This window comes from Numida meleagris, chromosome 1, assembly GCF_002078875.1.
Source record: "Numida meleagris isolate 19003 breed g44 Domestic line chromosome 1, NumMel1.0, whole genome shotgun sequence".
In the NCBI taxonomy this organism is placed as follows: Eukaryota; Metazoa; Chordata; class Aves; order Galliformes; family Numididae; genus Numida; species Numida meleagris.
Window position 1 is genome coordinate 140,421,417 of NC_034409.1, and position 20,583 is coordinate 140,441,999.

General features: G+C 38.5%; 1 protein-coding gene across 2 annotated transcripts; it reads right to left on the reverse strand.

The window, feature by feature from the left end:
- On the reverse strand, positions 766–20,535 carry LOC110407730 (protein-lysine methyltransferase METTL21E-like). Of its 2 annotated transcripts, XM_021415752.1 has the most exons (5): positions 17,443–20,535; positions 17,038–17,154; positions 6,230–6,387; positions 2,772–2,889; positions 766–1,862 (listed from the first exon to the last, which is right to left on the reverse strand). In XM_021415752.1, exons 2-5 carry the CDS (start codon positions 17,105–17,107, stop codon positions 1,438–1,440), a joined length of 771 nt encoding a protein of 256 aa, XP_021271427.1. In that variant the 5' UTR covers positions 17,108–17,154; positions 17,443–20,535; the 3' UTR covers positions 766–1,437. The 2 variants fall into 2 exon arrangements, with proteins under 2 accessions (XP_021271427.1, XP_021271422.1); XM_021415747.1 differs by having other exon boundaries at positions 17,038–20,535.

Here is a 20,583-nt window from a genome sequence, read left to right on the forward strand (position 1 = left end):
CTTTTCTCCACAATCCTCCTCCTACATCCAGATCCCTCCTGCCAAATCCTCATCCATCTTCCCACTACTTCCTTTAAGCTTTGGGGTCCCCAAATCCAACTGGAAAAGCTTGTCAGCTTGGACTCTCCTCTCTACACCACTTCACATTTAACGGTGGAAAGTTTTATCTCAGAAAACCAAATTTTACACTGGGAGTAGGAACAAAGAAAAAAATTCTATGTTTAAGTACATTAATCTGATCACTAAAATTCGGAAAGCACATTAGCTAGGAGAGGCTAGGAGAAAAATGCTCTGTTTGCCCTTACAAGAACTCTAGTCTGTCCATGCCTCAGCCACATTGTGTCAGGCGGGTTTAGTTTTCTACCTCCAGCCACCACCAGCTGGCACTACAAAACACATATCCCGGTGCCATTGTTGTTTTTCCATTGTTCCCCGAGATCCACATACCAGTCTATTTTTGAAGGGGCAGATATCCAAAAATTTAAGGTCTTTGCAATGGGGACCTGTGGATGTGATGCACTATTCTTATTCCAGACCTTTGTTCAAGTAGTAAAATATTTAACTCCGTGTTGCCTCATATGTGCAGCTGTCTGTTGAAGAATCCCTGAATCTAAATAAAAAGTGGAAGGGAAAGAAATGGCTTTAAATTGGAAGAGGATAGATTTAAACTAGATATTAGGAAGAAATTCTTTACTGTGAGGGTGGTGAGACACTGGAACAGGTTGCCCAGTGAGGTTGTGGATGCCCCCTCCCTGGAGGCATTCAAGGCCAGGCTGGATGGGGCTTTGAGCAACCTGGTCTAGTGGGAGGTGTCCCTGCCTATAGCAAGGGAGTTGGAACCAGATGATCTTAAAGGTACTCAAACCATTCTATGATTCTATGAAAGCATAATCATTAAATCAAGGAGTAACTAATACTCTCTCTCCCCTTATTAAGATACTATATCTCCCATTTTTCCTTTCAGTTAACTTAATGTCGTGTAAAGGCCATTTGAAGGAAGGACTTGCACACTGTGGTGGGAATGAGGAAAGACAGATTTAACATCATACCTATTAAATACAAAATGTAAGACTGTAGTAAATCTTCCAAAGATTGGTTGATCTCATAAGACACTGTTTACAACTGAATTTGAAAGCTAATGGAAATATTCATTGCACATCCCATAAAAATAATAGTGAGACTTGTGAAAGTTATTAGTTTTGTCTAATAATCACATAAAAGTCAAGAAAACATCAGAAATACATCTCTTCCATGTATAAAACTATCAGCAAATTGAATTTAGGAATTCTGTGGAGATGCACTGGAAAACCAATGTTTTGCTCTAACTTGCTTTAAAAATGTCATTCGTGCAGAAGCAGGCAACTAGTTATGTGGAAATTTTTAAAAAGATAACAAGCTACAAAGCATCTGAGACAATCACCCCCATGTATCTCTTTTTCAGACAGGCAGTTTGGAAGTTCTGACTTTCATCCTGCCTTTCCTCATTGCTTTATACAGGGTTATGTTCAGACTAGGGAAATTAGAAATCACCTCTAAGTCAAAGAGTGTCTGAAATCTGTCCACAAATTGGTTCTCTTTGTCCAGCCTAAACTTCATAGCCCAGATAATAACAGTGTCATTCTTGCACAAGTGGTCAAAAGTTAGTAGGAGCTCATCCAGGAAGGGATGGTGGTAAACTACATCAGCAGCCATAATGTAATCAAAATGACATGAATCTCTGGGAAAGTTTTTTTCCAGATCAATTCCCCAAGACAGCTCCTTGACACAAGGCTGGTGCTTGCATTTCAGTTTTGTATTTTGGAGAACATTGTGCTGAAGGTTTCCCAGCAGTTCTGGCAAATCAGTGGCAGTCACAAGCGCACCTGTGACAGGAAGAAAACAAAAGCAATTATTCAATATACTTCAAGACTTGAGTAAAAACACAGTTGCAAAAGCCACTGCACAAGGAGCCGATTTTAGCAGATTTTCTCACCAGGGGAATAGAACACAATTATTCCTCCCAGTAGTTATTACTCATTGTACTTAAAATAAATATTTGGTTCCTAGCAGTTCTACTGCACAGACTGCCATCTAAACGCAGCTGGGCTTGGGTGGGGATAAATCACGTACTGTTTCTTGATGTCATTTTGAATGGAAGTACAGTGAGAGATTAGGGATTGAAGAGTAACAGTTACTAACTGCAGAAAATCAACACTAGATTTAGGCGTTGCCTCAGGTTCTTTCCTTTTAACATATCAAGAAGCTTTCTCAGACTGCAGAAAGCTAAAATTCTGTTAAAATGCAGGATTTACTGATTTGGATTACTCTTGAGAAAGAGCAGGTTGCCAAGAAAGAAAGCACAAGTTTCTGCAGCAGAAAAGCTAAGCATCAGTTGCTGAAAGAAAAGGCTGAACTCAAGTGACCTGGCATCCAAGAAGTGTTTGATCAATGGAAGATGATGTGTTGGTCATGCCTGCGTCTGACTTCACCCTGTTGCCACTGCCATCCTGTCAGACACTGACTTCTTATTTGTCATTCCCCTGTTTAACACTGCTAATAGTAACAACATCTACAGGGACCTGCTTTATTGCATCCACACCTTGCGTTTACAGTTTTAGAGGGATAAAAAACACACACACAAATTTCCAAGAAACCTTCTTGGAATTCACTTCTTCTTTCTCTTAGAAAATGTCAATTAACTGTGTTTTAGAAGTACTAAGGTACTTCCTTGGTTTTCCAGTATCCATCTGAGAGATGTTTGCAAGAGTATAAGAGCAGTGGTACGTACTCACCCAGTAAACTGGCTACTATGGAGACCAACCCAGTTCCAGCTCCAATTTCAATCACATTTTTGTCAACCAAATTGTATTGTTTAGAATTGGTTTCCAAAAAATAACACAGAACAAGAGCCTGCAGGGGAGGGAATCCATGAATATACTGAACAAATAAATGAAATAAAAACCTTCACTAAATACACACTGTCATTTGTAAGCATACAAAAAATGTTTTATAATTTCATGTCTGTTTAAATGAGCAATATCCATTCAAACACTGTCCTGAAAGGATCATGACTCACTATCTTTGAGCTCTATAGGCTGACAAAACAAATGGTGCCACATGCTTCAATATGGGCTTGCAAAGCATTACAGGCAGAAGGAATGACTGCAATTATCTAATCTGTCATGCTGCATAACATGAGCTATACAATTCCAGTCAACAGTTCCTACACTTACTTCTGGTTGACTTAAAACATGTCTGTCATAAAGACATCTTGATATAAGGACTGCTTGTGAGAGAAAATCCACCACTCTTGTTAGGCTTTTCCAATAGTTAATTATTTATAACAATAATTAATGACCATAACGACTCAAAAGGGGCCAATACAGTTACCCCTTTACTTTCAGTTCCGTTTCTTTCTAGTTCTTATGTCCGTACCTTGTTAAGCATAAAAAACATTTTAGTAAACAAAATCACGTATGTCTACAACTGACTCCCTATATATACATTCATACACTGTGACTAAGAAGCTTCTCCAGCTTTTCTGTCCTATCTCACACTGACCAATGTTCTTTAGTTCACTGTAGAAATACAAATGGCTACTTTCACTCCTCTCAGAAAGACAGTTTCCAGCCTTCTCCTGTCTTATTTCCCACACTTAGATAATTATAGAGTCTACATTGACAAATGGGTGCACTGGTTGCCATATTATCTCGCAGTACAGATTACCATTTGGGAAAATAATTAGTAGTGATTCAGTTTGGCACTGCAAAATTACACTCTTGGTTTTACTTTAATAGATTAAGAAACAGAAGGAATGGAGAAGGAGGATTGTTGACTCAGTAAGCGATAGAAAGTCAATGTTTTTGCTTTCAACCTCTTCAATTAGAGCAAAAAGAACAAGGTCTTTTATACGAAGATACAGATGTCTCAATCAACAAAACTTAGGAAGTTTGTGCACACTAAATTAATAAAAGCCAGGTTCCTTAAAACTGTGTGTGATGTTGGACTGACTTTCTAAAACAAATCCTATCAAGATTTCCTTTTAGCTCCATACATCCCCATCATTTCTTCCCTTGGTGTCTTGCCATGTTCTGCTGTTGAAACTGGCTGGCAGGATCAAAACTTCTGACTTAAATTAGGGAAACCCAGCTTCCTTTCCATGCAGAAACTTAACTTCTCTTACATTTCTGCATTCTCAATAGATGTGACATTTTTCAGAAGATTTCAAATATTGCAGGTTGGAACAGAAGGGGGAATATAGAGACACAGTGGGAGTTTCCTTCCTTCCACAGAGGAATTGAGTAAACTCTCACAGAAAAAAAAAAACGTGCATTTCAGTATGGCCCTCAATTTGTGAGAATAATTGACAGCCAGCCAATCTTGCCTTGAAGACATTCATGGAGGCTGCTAAGAGATACAATGTTAACAACTTTTCCAGTTCTGCTAAGGAAAAGTGTTTGGCATCCAAAGCAGAAGGGTACGCTAACCCTCCTCAGCTGGATTATGGTCATACTTCTTAAAAACAGCACAATGCTAGGAAGCTGATACCACTGGGACAACAATGGAGCCTCTTGGCTTTTAGTCCTCTCTAACCTACAGGAGCTCTTGGAGATCTCTCTGTTTTAGAGATATTCTTCGAGCAATACAAGCATCAGTGGTTCATTGTGGCACCTGTCCAACTGCAGCAGGGTTTTTTCACTCTTAATTATTTCAGAACAGTCCATTACCTGCATTGCACAAATTCAAAACATTGAAAAAAGTTCATTGTATGGTGGACACATTGATAGTTCTTATATTTTTGAGGTCCTTTCCAATCCAAACCATTCTGTGATTCTATGATATCAAGAGCCATGAATGATGCTTCCTGAGAGCATGGATTCACTTCCAAACAGGCTTCTTGCTTTTGAAGAAACTGGAAGCTCTATGTGAATCTTTTCTGTTACAAGTTAAATTTTTCTCATGAGTAGCTTAAGTAGCTTCTATGAGTGTCAGCACCTTATGAACTCACATCACAGCTCTTTCTGAATCTGCTTGCTGTAGGGTCATTTATTTACAGCATGTAAAGTAATGTAGTTCTCATACAAGACCAACATTTCCTTCAAAATTTGCTTCTAATTGGCCAGTAGGACCAAAAAGTTTTGACAGGAGAGGAAAAGCACCACATCATAGATGCTGTGTGATAGGGCACAAACAAGAAATATGAGGACTGCTCCAAAAGTAATGTCTCCTGTTTTATTATGTTGGCCCAGGACATCAGAGGTAGAGGTTGGTGGTATGGCAATAGAGGCTGAACCTTTCACCAATACTCTGTTACATTTTGTTCATGGCAGCAGAGGGACAGTCTGACAAAATGACCTCTACCATGGAAGTGCATATGAAGCAATGATGAGTTGAATTCCTCCATGCACAAAAAATGCACCTGTTGACATTCATTGATACTTCCTGAACGTTTATAGAGACCAACCAGTGGATGTGAGCACAGTGAGGCGGTGGGTGGTGTGCTGCAAAAGTGGCAATGACACCATGAAAGACAAGCCAAATTCCAGATGGCCATTCACAGCTGTCACACCACAAAATGAAATGTCTCAGTCAGCTCATCCATGCAACTCAGCAGATTATGACCATGGAACTGTGTATGGAGCTGGATATCAGCTTCATTATGTTGGAAACAATGGTGGCAACGCTGGAATTTCACAAAGTTTATGCCAGGTGACACCCACCATATAGTTCTGGATTTCGTGCCTTCTCACTTCCATTTGTTTGGGCTGATGAAAGATGGACCGCATGGGCATCATTTTCCTAACAATGACATTGTTGTAGCAGTTGTGAAACAGTGGGTCACCACCACTGCTGCAGATTTTTATGAGCTCATCTTGCAGGCTTTTGTTCATCACTGGCAAAAATGCATAGCTAACAGTGGTGACTACACTGAAAAACAGTGTTTTTTAGCTGAGAATATTGCTCTATCAAACAGTGTCACTGTGCTCTTTGTAGCTGATGTAGATTGCATGGAAATAAATAGGAGGCAATATTTTTCGAGTGACCTGCATACCATTTAAGCTTTGAGAACCAGGAAGCCATAGGAAAACCAGGCTAAATTCAGGCTTGGGAACTGTAGAATAGAGACAAAGAAAGCACAGAATCTTATTCTTAATTTTACAACACACAACAAAAAATATTAATCACTAAAAAAACAAACGTGTTAAAAGACTCCAAAACTAAAAGTAACAATATTATGTAAATATTGTACCGATGGCCAGACGACTGCCCCATAACAATCAGTGGCTTCTGTAATCCTTATCTCATGGCCAGCAAAGTGAAAGCCTTCCCAGGCCTTGTAAGTTATAACATCAGGAAAAAAACGCCTTCTCATTATTTCAGTGACTATTTGTTCATCTTCTTTTTCCCCTGGAAGTAAAAATATAAAAGGTCAAATAAGCTGTGAGGGCAAACAATAAAATCACCAATTTATATTGAAATGCTCATTTGAAGCAGGAATTGGAATTATGTTTGTGAATTAAAATGCATTTTACCATTAACGTTTGGCCTGATATATGGGAACTCTCCTGAATTCTAATAGAAGTTCTCAGTTTATGACTACATAAAGTCATTTGTTGCCGCTTTACTGGAAAAAATGAAGTTCAGAAGAAGTGGAATGTTACCATATATTACTTTTCATTTCTTCAAACCAACAGAAAATTCTTTTTCACTTACAAGAACAGCTGCCCTAGTATTTATTCTCGTAGTCTTTTGTGCCTGGATTTTTTATTATTTTCCATGGCCTTTTACCGTTCACTTTCCCCATGTTATAGTAAATAAAAGGAATCACAATATCATATATAAGCCTGTCACAAAACTTGTGAAACAGATCCTAGCAACACAAATTATGACAGACAGTAAAGAAAGCACTACTGTTGTCAAGAAAGCTTATCCACCCACCCCAACGGAGCCTTGTAAAAGGGATTCTTTCCAGCTGGCTTGATATCCTGAATGCCATCCTTGCTGCTATGCGAAAGATATTTATGATATCTAACATAATCCAGGACAACCCTTCTACAAGAGAGGATTCATTCGTTTTTAGCTGAATACCAAGCCAGCGTCATTTTTGCAATCATCACACAAAGCTGCACCACAGTGTTGCAGATAACATGTAAATGAAGCTTTCCAGAGCATTTTCTTTGCAAAATCAAGAATCATTCCAAGTTTGCATGGTAAATTTGCTTTCACAGCCAGACATGATCTCTTGGCAAATTAGCTAAAGCAAAACATGTTTACAAGCTATACCTCCTAGAAAGCATGTTAAAGTTGTGATAACTGGGTTACCATCTTCTCCAAAGCAGAATTCCTGTATCAGGCCTGCAATTACCATCCAAATCACAGACAGAAACGTCTAGATGACACAGAATGACACACATCTGGATGACACACGCAGCACAGAAACTGCAGACCCAATGGCTATTAAAAACAAATACACTGGTCTATCATCCTTCAGTAAATCTACATAAAGAAAACAGCAGTTGTTGGCACTATAGAAGATCCTACATTTTCTTGCCCCTCAAATCACTGCTCTGCCATATGCATTGGTATTTTTATTGCCAGAACCTATCGAAAGAGACAACTCTCTCTCCCTTCCTGCAAGTTTAAATGAAAAAATAATAATAATAATAATAAAAAAGATGGTATTCCAGGGTATTCCAATTCCAAATTGATTGGGAAAAAAAAATACTACTCACAGAACATAGCAAAATTAAAAATAAAATAATGCATATACCACTGGAAAGAAAGTTAAATCGTATAATTTTAAAAGGTAACATAAACAGAATAATCTTAACTTTAAAATGATGATATTTTAAAACGCCAGATGCTAAGTGGTAGTGTGCAGTCAGCACATAACACTAGAGGCTTGCAAGAGTAGTAAAGTTGAGAGAAAGCACATATGTCATTGAGCCCACAAGCAGGAAACTCTAAACAAACAGGAGTTAAGTGTGATAGAAATGCTGCTTTGGGGCCAAAGTAATTTTTTCCTATGAAAAAACAATATGAGGTTTTCTTATTACAGATATTGTAAGTGTATTTAATTTATCATCCTGCGTCTAGGTATACTAGATCTAGACTGCTTTTAATCTTCTCGGACTGCTTACAGCAGTCTGATCTCATTCTGTGATCAGCACTAGCTGTCAAAATAAAAAGCTATTCCTTCTATTACTTCCCAATTACAGCCATTTTTCTTTTATTCTTCTTCTTTTGATATCTGCTTTGGATCCAATTTTGATGAAAAGCCCTAACTTATAAAGTCTTAACTTGCAAAGCTTCAGCCAAAAGATCTATAAAACTTTAGAAGTATTATGGCTACCTCTCTAGTGTTCAATAAACATTTCCCACTTATTTTTTATAATGTCAGTAATCTTTCCACTCACGGCTTGTGTTGTACCTACGCTATTAAAGTTTGTAGACCATTGCTCCCTGCCCAGGATAAATTGTCCACACTCCTGAAAGAAGAGATCCAAATCTACTAGTTAATAATACCACTTAAATCACTGGCTCTCTCATTCCTTCGGCAATCGCAAAGGTGCAATACCTGGAGAAGTTTACGTAACACTTATAATCTTCTCTTTGTTTCACCATACGTCTACAGAAGACAGGCTTCAAAACTCACCCTAGTGAGAAATCTAATCAGGACCAAGAAATTAATGACAAAATAAAGACCACAAGCCTTTAGCCAGACATGCTTACTTCCACATAAATCTCCCCTTACAATCCAAAAAGCACTCTTCTATTTTCTGCTTTATAACTTTCAGAATAACTAAACTCCTTGTGTGACTGAGATACACACAAACACAAAAATAAAGTAAAAAAAATCATTTTTTTCTGCAACAATCTTCAGAGCAGTCAGAACAGAAAAATAACAAGTAGGAAACCTGTGATGCAAGAAGAATATTGTTATCTCCGTAAGCAAAATCCAAGTGAAATAAAGTCTTCAAATACCCGCAAACACTGATAAAGTTCTGATGGTTATGCTTTGACCAAAGTCTAGTTTCTTGATACCAGATGTAAAAAGAAGATAGGAAGTTATTCTTTTATAAGTGTTTGTCTCTGTGTTAGTCCTTATTCTCTTGTGCAGGAGAGTAACTTCTTGGAGTTACAACGTTGAGTTACAACTCAATTAAAGGATTTTAATGATATTTAGCGATAGCAAAACCCATCAGTAAAAAAGGGTCAGACAAGGGAAGAGGAGGCTTCACTGACCTGTCTCAGTTCTTGCAAGAATGGAAGTTCATAATGTGTATTTCCAGCAATATTACACAAGAGCCCACAAGAAGCCTTCAGAACATAAAAGTCTGCTAAAATTGGTTCCTCCCTTCTTCATTTACCTGAGTTTGATGAAGTGGGCTTGCACTTTCTCTTCCTTCATATTTTGGAGAGACATAGAAGTTTATCTATACACATAGACACTATATACATAGAGATGTGTGTACAGTTTATTCATCTCTTTGCATTTGCATGCAGACACAGAAACTACTGAAATTTCAGGTGCTAGAAGATATTTACATCAAGAAGGGATAATTTGACCCTATTCAGTTAGCACATAGAGACTGAGATAATTTTTGTTAATAAAACAGCACACCTCTGGCCTTGAATTGCCCAATTGCTCTTGATCACAAAGAAATTCCTGTCTATAGATGTCATAAATCCTTCCTGAAATAGAGTTTGAATTTCTGTAAGTTTCATAAGTTTTTCTAACAGGTTAATGACTTGGAGAGTCCTTTGAAATAAAAATTCTTCACCAGAGGGCTGCTGGGCACTGGAACAGGCTCCCCAGGGCAGTGGTCAGAGCGCCGAGCTGCATTTGGACAATGCTCTCAGATAGAGGGTTTGAATTTTGAGGGGTCCTGTGTGGAGTCTCGAATTGGATTCGTTCAGTGATCCTTGTGAGTCTCTTTCATCTCGGGACATTCTGTGTTTCTGTGATGCCAGGTAAAGTTTTGTTTATCATAAAAACCTAATGTTGTTGGAGCATATTCTTTGAACTCCCTTGATTTTCAGTAAATACGAGGACAGAAGGAGAGAGTCTTGTGGGTTGACACCATTTTGCATTTTACCAAAGATATAATTAAGAAAGTAATGAAAACATCATTCTCAAAGGCAAAGCAATTACAATGATTATATTAAAAAAAAAAAACATCGTTTTCCAAATAAATCATGCAGAAGACTGGTGTTCTGAAGTTTGTGGCAAGCTGATTACAGAAGTGTATGACAAGCTGCAGAATCTCATGTAGAGAAACAGAATTTTTTGCTGATACATTTAAACATCAAATGAAATGTTTTCTGCAAGAACAAAACCTTAAGAAAGAAAAGGACCTGAGTGTTGCTAAGACAGAGCTAGAGAAGTGAGGAAGGGAAAGCAGAGGAAGATAACAGGTAGATTAGGTTAGAATGAAACAAATTACAGCATCTTTAACAATGAAGGAAATTACAAGAATGGCTAACATTACCTGCATGTCATTTTTTACTAGGAAGAAGTAGAATAGTATATTTTGAAACATGCTACATGATCAGCTGTTCTGTTCATACCAGGAGTTACATAAAAATTGAATTTGAGTAGTACACAGCTCCACCAAGAGACAGTAACCTTAAAATTCACTTGGGTACTCTCCATTAATAAGTAGCATATCTTAAATCTCTGACCATATAACTAGTGATACTTCCTACATTAATGCATTTTTCACTGAACTGATAAAGAACAAGCACTGTTAACCAGCACTTAAAATGCAGGAAAAGTGTCAAAAACAAGGGTTATGAATTAAAATATATTGATAACATTATCTAGATACCTCAATTAGAATGCGAAGAAAACAACCCCTGCACATGGAAGCTATGAAGAATATACTTGTAGTCGATATTTCCATTTTCAGACTTACCCTCAAACAGCACATTGAGTAACAAAACATCCTTCAAATGCTTTGTTAATGCATTAAGACAGCATTAGTCCATAAAAATGTAGTTTCACCCAGAGATTTATGGGACGCGGGGGAGGGGAATCATAGATGAGTCTCTTTCAAGTGCAGAGCTAACTCTATTTAATTTCTTAAGGTCAAATGGTGTCACATAACAAGGTGATAAGGGAGTATGCAAAAGAAATAAGACCCAGCCATCTTCTGCTTCTCTCCTGCATTCATGGATCTTCTCCAGCTGGCAAAAGGAATGAAATCCAAGCCTTCAGCATGAACTTGACCTGACAAAGTTCAGCCCTACAGCAAACACATTCTCTCTTCTTCAGAAGCAAGATACTCTCACCCGCAGAGTTTAGTTATAAGACATATACAGGGGGTGGCAGAGACCTCTGGAGATCATCTAGTCCAAACCCCTTCTTAAAGCAGGTTCCATACAGTAGGTTACAAAGGAAAGTGTCCAGGCAGGTTCTGAATATCTCCAGAAAAGGAGACTCCACAACCTCTTTGGGCAGTTTGTTCTAGTGCTCTATAACCCTCACAGTAAAGAATCACAGAAGACTTACCATTTTGATCTGTACTTAAAAATATTTTTACAGCTACACATGAGAGTAGATATTATAGATGAAATAGCTATCTATAGCTGTGCATACCAATGCCAAGAAGAAACCCACAGAAAGGTCAGTAAGGGAGCAGATTTGTAACTAGTTCTGTAACTGTAAAAGCTTACTGGATAAAAGTTACCTCACTACACTGATGGGAAACCTCAAAATGTAACCCTGTGAATTCATCTGGGTATTTCTAAGGGCTCAGATGAACTTGACCCCAGACCTACATTAGCTTGCACTTCTAAGGGACTCTGAAGCCTCATAATGTTTACTGAGCTACTGATGTCTCGGGGTCAGAGTCCTGGTCTTGTAAACATTACAGATAGCTCCATGGAAACATACTCAATCTTGAATCACAGAACAGTCCCCAAATTCCAGGTGACATCATTTCAGTATTTCATTTCTGTCCATCTATTTCTATTTCATTCCAATCCATTCAGGACCATGAAAGGAAAGGAACAGGAGGGAAATTTTAACCATTCCCTTGACCTTTCTGAAGTCAGATGAAATCTGCACCTTTCTAAGAACATAAATCAAAATACCAATCAAGAAAGTTCACTTATCTAAACTACCCACTTAATTTTTCCTGTCTTCACGCCTACCTACAAAGGTGGCGACAATCGTTCACTCCAGGCTCAATCTGCTGAAGTGATGGCAATGACCAGGTATATCATGTGGATTAATCTGATGTATTACATCAGCGTAATATAATGCTTGAAACTTCATACTTGGAAATGTAGAAATACAAAACTGCTACCCACGAGCAGCCTAATCTCAGCCAAGAGACAAGATGCCCTTGGTACAGAGCACAAGATGATGAGAACAGGAGAGGGCTATGTTCCTCAATAGTGTATTTATCCAGGTTCTAGAGGTGCATTCTCAGCATGAAACTCATGTCACTAATATCGCAGCCTCATCCAAGTCACAGGTCATCTAAAACCATGAGAAAGCTGAAAATAGAAGTACTGTGGTCACACTATCTCATGAACATATAATGAATTCAAATGTACCCATTACTTATTACATAACCATATTTGCCTGTCATTGAAAACATCTTCAGGCCTATGCTCAGCGTCTATATAAGTGCTAATAATAACTAAATGATTTCCCTTTGACTGCAAAAGTAGGCTATTTTCTATGTCACTATGTGCTCTACCATGCATTACAAAAGGGTGACAGAAAATTTTCTGATAGGCAGGAGTAATCTGGATGAGTAACTTAGACACTACTGTCTAACATCATCTTCCAAATCTCTTATCTTGCCTGGTTAAAAAGACTTTATGTCATTGGAAGTTCCTATTTCCTCCTAACAGCATGCCGGAAGACTCCACATACTATGGCCAGTGCAACAGAAGGGACTCCAACAAAATGTCTGCCAGTTTTCCCCATTAATATTTTTGTGTTTCTAAAACATTTCTTTGAAGAAAAGACCTGAAAGCTACCCAACAACATCAATCCATGACAACACTTTGGATTTTTGTGAGGTAGCAGAGAAATATTTCATTAATTGTTGAAATGTAGCTACTGTAAAGGAGAAAGATATGAAAACAGAAGACAAGCACATAGGTGAGAAGGAAGAACTTATTACAGACTGCTGCTACTCTCACACAAAAGAAATTAGAGATAAGCTACTGTAATACAGCAAAAACGTAAATTTAGAGACAAGGCTTTGTTTGTTTTTTTTTTTTTTTACTATCCCAATTTTCTGTGAGGGTGCAATTTAACTGTAGTAATTTCTTATGTGGGTTATCCTCAAGTCTCACCTTACTTCTATCTTTGTTTGGAATGAGCTTGTCATCTATGAGGAGTGAAATCTAAGTTTTGATATTTCAGGTCAATCTTGCAGTATAGTCAAAGAATATTGTTAACTAATGGCATGACTTCCAAACATAATGCTTTTATATTTTTAAAAGATGTTTTTGAGATCAGAATTTTTGTTTCTGTTTTATTTATTGTTCTTGGGTTTTGTTTTGTTTTTTAAGATAGAAACATAATTCAAACTAAGAGGGAAAAAAAAATCACAGAATCACAGAATTGAAAGGGTTAGAAGAGACCTCTGGGGATCATCGAGTCCAACCCCACTGCTAAAGCAGGTTCCCTACAGTAGGTTGCATGGGAAAGCATCCAGGTGAGTCTTGAATATCCCCAGAGGAGACTTCACAGACTCTCTGGGCAGTTTGTTCTAGAGTTCTGTAAGCCTCAAAGTAAAGAAGCTTTTCCTCATGCTCATATGGATCTTTCTGTGTTTGTCACATCCCACCTGGTCCTTTACTGTGTTCCAGTTTGTGCCTGCTGCCTCTTGTTCAGAAGTTCCCCATCCTTCTTGAATTGAGGAGCCCAGAACTGGACACAGTACTCCAGATGTGGCCTCATCAGGGCAGAGTAGAGGGGGAGGATCACCTCCCTTGACCTGCTGGCCATGCTCTTTTTAATGCACCCCAGGATACCATTGGCCTTCTTGGCCGCAAAAGCGCACTGCTGGCTCATGGCCAACCTGTCGTCCACCAGAACATCCAGGCCCTTCTCCGCAGAGCTCCTCTCCAGCAGGTCAGTCCCTAACCTGTACTGACGCGTGCGGTTATTCCTCCCCAGGTGTAGGACTCTGCACTTGCTCTTGTTGAACCTCATAAGGTTCCTCTCTGCCCAACTTTCCAGCCTGTCCAGGTCAAAGATGAAAGAAGGGAAGGCAGGTGGTAGTAAATGAATCACTTATACATAGTATAAATAGGTTGACTTTTTAACCAGAACTGCTAATTGCAAAGTCCACTATAAAAAATGGTTTAGCATTTTAAGTACTCAGAGAACAGAGAGATTGAGTTCTGGGCCTTCTTTAGAAGGAGTCAAATTCAATCCTTGCACACGTCCGTCAATTCTACAGAATTAAGTGGATCCCCTCCCCACCACCACCATTAAAAATGGGTCATAAGGAAATAAGGATTGTGAGATTCATGTCCAGAAGGACAACAAGCAGGGAAAAGCCAAGCTAAAAGTGGATACTCAGCTGTGAATAGTCAGGCTTGGGCTATGTGATCTGGTCCCAGAATATTTTTGTATTTTATAGAAAAGTCTTTGAAGTCAGGGGAAAAGGGTCTGCAGCAAAAGGAGAAGATGAATGTTAGAAGTGTCCTTAGAAGTAACCCAGGAAATGGAAATAAGACACTAAGTCACTCCCTCATCCCAGCTGAATATCTTAGCTTCTAAGTTACAGGGTTAGGCTGCTTCTCACTTGCCTCAATTCCAACCATGTCCCATTTAAGGCATCTTTCTGGACGTCACCCAGAGACTTGAAATGATGACAGGAATCACCATCAATGAGGGCATGTTGAGCAGGGGAAGAGAAGGAGCATGTCTGTTATAAAGCTCTGGAAGATATGTGAAGGTTACCAGGTCAGCATTTTCTCAGATATTTATGGATTAAAAACTGGGCCCCAGCTGAGTAAAGTGAGACGATGAAGTGTCAAGGACAAGTTGCAAACTTGCTCTTCTCCTTTTGTCTCAGGAATAAAATTATTTTGGGGTGAATATAAATAATACAAATCTTGCAAAGTAATTTCAGGCCCTAAGAAACAAAGGCAGCAGTGGCACAGATTGATCTCAGAAAAAGTTTAGCAAAGGAGAATAAAAGCTAGTGAGAAAGAGAAATCATGAGAGGAAAGAAAAGAGACATTTAATGATGCAGGTGTGTTGGAGAAGTGATTGGATAAAGGGATCAGGAAAGACCAGACCAGGTGAGGAGCTACCTGTAATTTGGAACCTGGTAGCAATGGGAACCATGAACAATGATGAGGAGTTTTAAACTGGAGAACTTGTGACAAGCCAGTTGAGATAACAGAACCTTGTGTGGGAATGGCAGTGAGTGAAAGGAGAATGGGGTGGTGAAACACCAAATACAAAGAGCTCAGACACTGAACTGGAACAAGAATCCTAAGAAACAGAGATTGAGACTGGATGGGAGAAGTGAATGAAATGGGAATGGAGAATGTGGCAGATGAAAAGGATGAGGACAAAGAAGGTACAAGCTGAGGGCACTGAAGAAGTAGTTCTCCATGCAGTAGGTTCAGCACACTTCCCTCCAGAATCTGGAATGGAATTTGATATGCTGAAGTCTGCTGTTGGATTAAACTGTGAATCTGTAAAGATGTGCCATTTTCCATTGGTGCCTCTTCATCCTCTTTAACAAGAGTTGCTAGAAAGAGAAGTGAGCAACCTGCTATTGCTATCAACAACTTTGCCAACAATTTCTTGGCTTAAAGGAATACATTTCTGCATTTGATCTAAAAATTCTGTGCTACCAACTAATTTTGCATAAAATCAATCTGATGTCCCAGAACTCAATTTATTTTAAAAATTCAAAAGCTTAAATAATTACATGCAGACTCACCCCTCCCTGCCTTAAATCCTGCATGAAGGAAGTATCAATATAATCAAGAAAGCCAAACTTGCAGAAGCATAGCAATACCTGTGCAACTGGAACCCAGCCTTCTTGTGTACTATGTAATAAGAGTCATCAATATTTCAGTCCTTAATAGCTTGGTCTTTAATATTAATACTTCTAGATATTTCTTCCCCCAATCATGCCTCATTGCATAGGATCAACTTGAGCTTTTTGTTCAAGTCAGGATTACACAATAGCAAAAGGGGATTGTATTAAAGAAATTCTCCAGATTAGGGCATGTAAAACAGGGATTTTGTAACCACAACCTATACCAAACTCAATCAGCCACTTTCTTGTGTGACATCAGCTTTCTAGAGAAGATCATCATTTTGGGTGCTTAGTTTTCTTAGTCCTTCAGTTGTAAGATATATGAGGACTTAGGAAAAGGGAAACAAAAAGCCCTAGAGACGTTAACGGAAAGTTTCTGGAAGGATTCCCCCATCATCCATCTGCCCTCCCCAGCTTTTTCAGGCTCAATACAAGACGTTTAAAAGCAATGTGTATGTGAAGTAGTTGTTCTGGCAAAACTAATGTTTTGGGGGCATTTTTGCTTTAAATTGCATCTCAGTTCAACCAAATCTCTTCCACTCATGATGTTTTAACATCTTGAAAATGTGCGGCTTAAGATCTACTTAAGACAAAAAAAAAAAAAGCTGCTAACAGTCTCTGAAGCTATCTAAAGATTAGCTGTGAGGCTATCTAGACAGAAACTGGGCTTGTAACAACTGATCCTGCCTGTCACTCCACAAGCAAACTTATTCTGAATAGCTCGATCATAGCCACAGCTTCATTCCCTGGAACTAGTCACAGGCAAATAGCTGGGGCAAGTTGCCAGACACTGGTAGGAAATCACCATACCAAAGTATGCTGGCATAGCAGATATTTACTTCATAGCTAGAATATTACAACAGCGCTATCTATTGCATTTTCTCTACAAGTGCCATAAACACAATTCTTCAGGAGAAATAAGTAAGATAGCTCACTGTCAGCAAGGTGCCTTGTTCCTTCTACTTAACAAAATTCCTAAGTGTAGTAAGAAAAGATGATGAAATAATAAACACTTTACCTGCTTGTCTTTCTAATTTTCTTCTCTGTTCATTATGCAGATGATTATGTTGTGATGATGTCAAATCCATACTATGCCACAAGACCAGGGACAGATAAGCACAAGCCTGCCTACCTGCTAAAAATGGATAAAACTGTTTTACGTATTCTTTCCCAACACAACATTAAAACACACCCACAGAGTTTACATTTGTTATGCTATAACTTAGTTGTATTAAGACATACAAATATGAATATCAGAGCATTTAAGAGCCAGAAGCAGCAAGCAAGTTTAGCTGTTCTACCCTCAAAGAGGGGAAAATATGTACTGGGTGAAAAAAAAAAAGAATGCTTTGATAAATGTTTAAAACTATTTTATGAATTGTTAAAAATTAGAATCAATTCAAATCAAGATTAGAAGGCTTACAACTGTTTGAATGGGAAGGTAGTGACAAATGTCTGAAGGAAAAGAAAAACTGGACCAGCTCACGTAGACTGATCTAGCCTGGAAGGGAAGGGAATAACCAATTAGTAAAAGTGATATACAAGAATAAGTAGGAAGCAGGAGCTATTAACAACACACAAAACAGAACATGTATGTGCTAGTGTACAGATACAGAACATTCACAGAAGAATGCAGTAGCGAAAGCATGACAGGGCAAAATTTAAACAAGAAGTTGCAACACAGTATGATATAAAAAAAGAACAATGCAATGTTCAGCATCTGCAGAAAATCAGACAACCAGCGTTCTCAAATTCTTGGTGTTTTATTATCAGAAGAGCACTGATTTTAGTGGGGGAAAAAGTAATCAGTGCTCTGATAATTTTTGAAGGTCTTACACTCTAATGTGGAAATTTGACTGTTTTTTGCAGGAATGGTTGCAGGGACCATACAATTAGTAGTACACAGATACCAAAACACCCAGGAGGGATACAATTAAATAAGGCAAGGGATGAAGGATTCTGTTAAATTAAAAAAAAAAAAAAAAAAAAAAAAAGGTAAAACCATAGGGGGTGAACATCAAGGAAACATTCTCCCAGCACAAAGCCTCAGATAGACTTATCTCTCAAGACGCAGGATGAAAGTGAATAGCACAGAACAGCCCTGTCTTGTTAGAGAGGATACAGGATACACTGTTGACTTCGCCCTACAAAAGGCAGAGGGGTTTAACCTTATCACGGCAGTGCCAGCAGCCATTAACCTATTTCAAGGTGAAAAGTATGTTAGCTGGCTTTTACACAGCACTGCAGCATGTAAAACAAAAATACTGCTATTGTATTTATGTCTATCTATGAACTTGCAATAGTAACAACATTATGTGGGAAACAGAGAAGGTAGATTGAGTAGAACTGAAAATCTTTTGAGTCTATATTCAGAACACCAAGGAGCATTAGAAACTAGTGGGACGTGAAACAGTAAATGTTACAGACATTCATCACCTTATCATCTACCTCAGATGCATAAAAAAGACAATTTTTCTTCCTATTAGAAGATGAAAGTAATGGGTTAATAATCAGTCCCTTTGTGTTCTGAAGTACAAGCAATGTTGCACTGTCAGATCAATCACTCTTAAAGGAAAACTTTAGCTTTTTTTTTTTTTTTTTTTTTCCAGTTCTGTACACTCTTTTCCCCTTCTAAAAATACCCTTTCAGTTATACGGAACTACACAACCCATCTGACTTCAGCATATTAGTTCAGTCGTACTACCAGCAGCTAAAAGCACACAGGTGCAGAACAGTGCAGAACAGTTCAGTTACTGACTTTCGTAGTCAAAGGGAAATGACAGAAAATAATTAGAGTAAAATACACAGCAAGTCACATCGACTGTGTTACAGTTAACATTACCTGAATCTCTGTTTGTATCTTTCCAGTGACAGCACTCAAACAAGAATCCTTATTTGCCAAATTGTTTGCTTCGCGGTTAGCTGCCAGGCAGTTCCAGATAGAAAAGCTCTAAAGTGTGCGTTGCATATTGCCAATATCCCCACACCAGCAGCAGTAATAAATCCTGACAGCTGCAGCAGGAACCCAAAGTAGGCACAAGGCACCATGGCTCTCTTATGTAAGGGAACAGAAGATCTCATAACAGCAGTAGGTACCTAGGCAGGGGAGCTCCAACCAACAAAGCAACCAACTTCCCAACATTTTTGGCAGAAACAAGACAGTAGGCACAGTTTTAGTAACCTCACTTTGTCACTAAAAAGTAACTGAAGAGCAAAAAGTGATTCCTCACAGACAAAGGCTTCTTCCAGGCACAAAGAGCTAATTTATAAAAGGAGTGCGTTTTGTGAATGTGTAAACACGTACTCACAAGAGAATGCAGAACTTCAGCAAGGTACAAAACCTTGAAAATTCTAGCCTACTGCACAGTCAAATACTCAATTCAGACAGCTGTCATTGTACATAAGTATACGTGCATCACTCCTCTTTTCATATATATAAGATGTGGATTTGCTCAACAGATTGCAACCACTTACTGCCATTGGAACAAATGGAAGTAATTTTAAAACTTCTCCTCATTTAGAATATAATCTATTCAGGACAGAAACTCCTTCTTTACCACTTTTCAGCCAAATTGGATTCCAACCTCTGCTGGGGTTTCTAGGTGACACAGGAGAATAATAATTTATTGTACAAGAATACGGAACAAGCCTTACAGAAACTGAAGACATGTTTTATCATATCTCTAGATCTAGAAGCTATTAAACAAACCGAGGCCTGATCTACCCTTCAAAGTAAAAACAGCAACACGAGTGATCTGCAAAATAAAGCTGTAAACTGGTTGTCTAGATGAGAATAGACTTACAATATGACAACCTTTTACTACAGTACTAACAAAAGGGATATTTTTCACCCAGTAACCACTGTACATTATGTATTAGTCTCTTCACAGCTAGAAGGGCCAAATCCTACTCAGTTCACCTCAACCCTTCATCCTTTTAGGAGAGGCTGATGTTTCAAAAATTAGATGCATGGACATGGACTTTCAGACAATGGAGTAGTGAGAAACTGCAAAGAAATAATAACTGGTAAGATCAAAAAGCAAAAAGGACTAAAATGTAATGTAAGAACACGTGTGTGATTGGCAGCAATCACTGTTTTTCCATCTTAACCAGTAGGAGCTATAAATAAATTCAATCAGAGAGAGAGGTGAGAAAAAAAACAAGTCTGGATCTAACAAATTATTTATCTCATAAAATAACCTGACGAGCGCTGCAACCAGTGGATCTGTATGCTGGGTTGTTGAAGCACTAGCAAGAAAATAGGTTTTCCAGGATGAAGCCCCAGCACTTTTAATACAAACCTCCCCATGGATGAAACTGAAGCAAGGGTGGGCAGGGAAGGAAAGAATGTGGGGTAGGGAGTGGGGTGCAGGCTGACAGAATCCTGCTGCGTGGAGATAGAAGAATAAAGAAAAAAATATGGCTTGCATTAAGACAGTTACAGAGAGGAGCAACAGAAAGAGCAACTGATATGGCAGAGGGGTTAAGCAGGAAAGCAAATGGAAACACTTCACACATGCCCACATAAATGCTCTAAGGTGAAATCTACGGGACTTGTAAGAAA

Coding starts and splice junctions, on each gene's coding strand:
- LOC110407730 (XM_021415752.1), bottom strand. CDS start 17,107: ATGGATTTGACATCATCACAACATAATCATCTGCATAATGAACAGAGA. Junction 6,388..17,037: donor AAAATTAGAAAGACAAGCAG/GTAAAGTGTTTA, acceptor TTTTACTTCCAG/GGGAAAAAGAAGATGAACAA. Junction 1,863..2,771: donor CATAGTAGCCAGTTTACTGG/GTGAGTACGTAC, acceptor TTCCTGTCACAG/GTGCGCTTGTGACTGCCACT.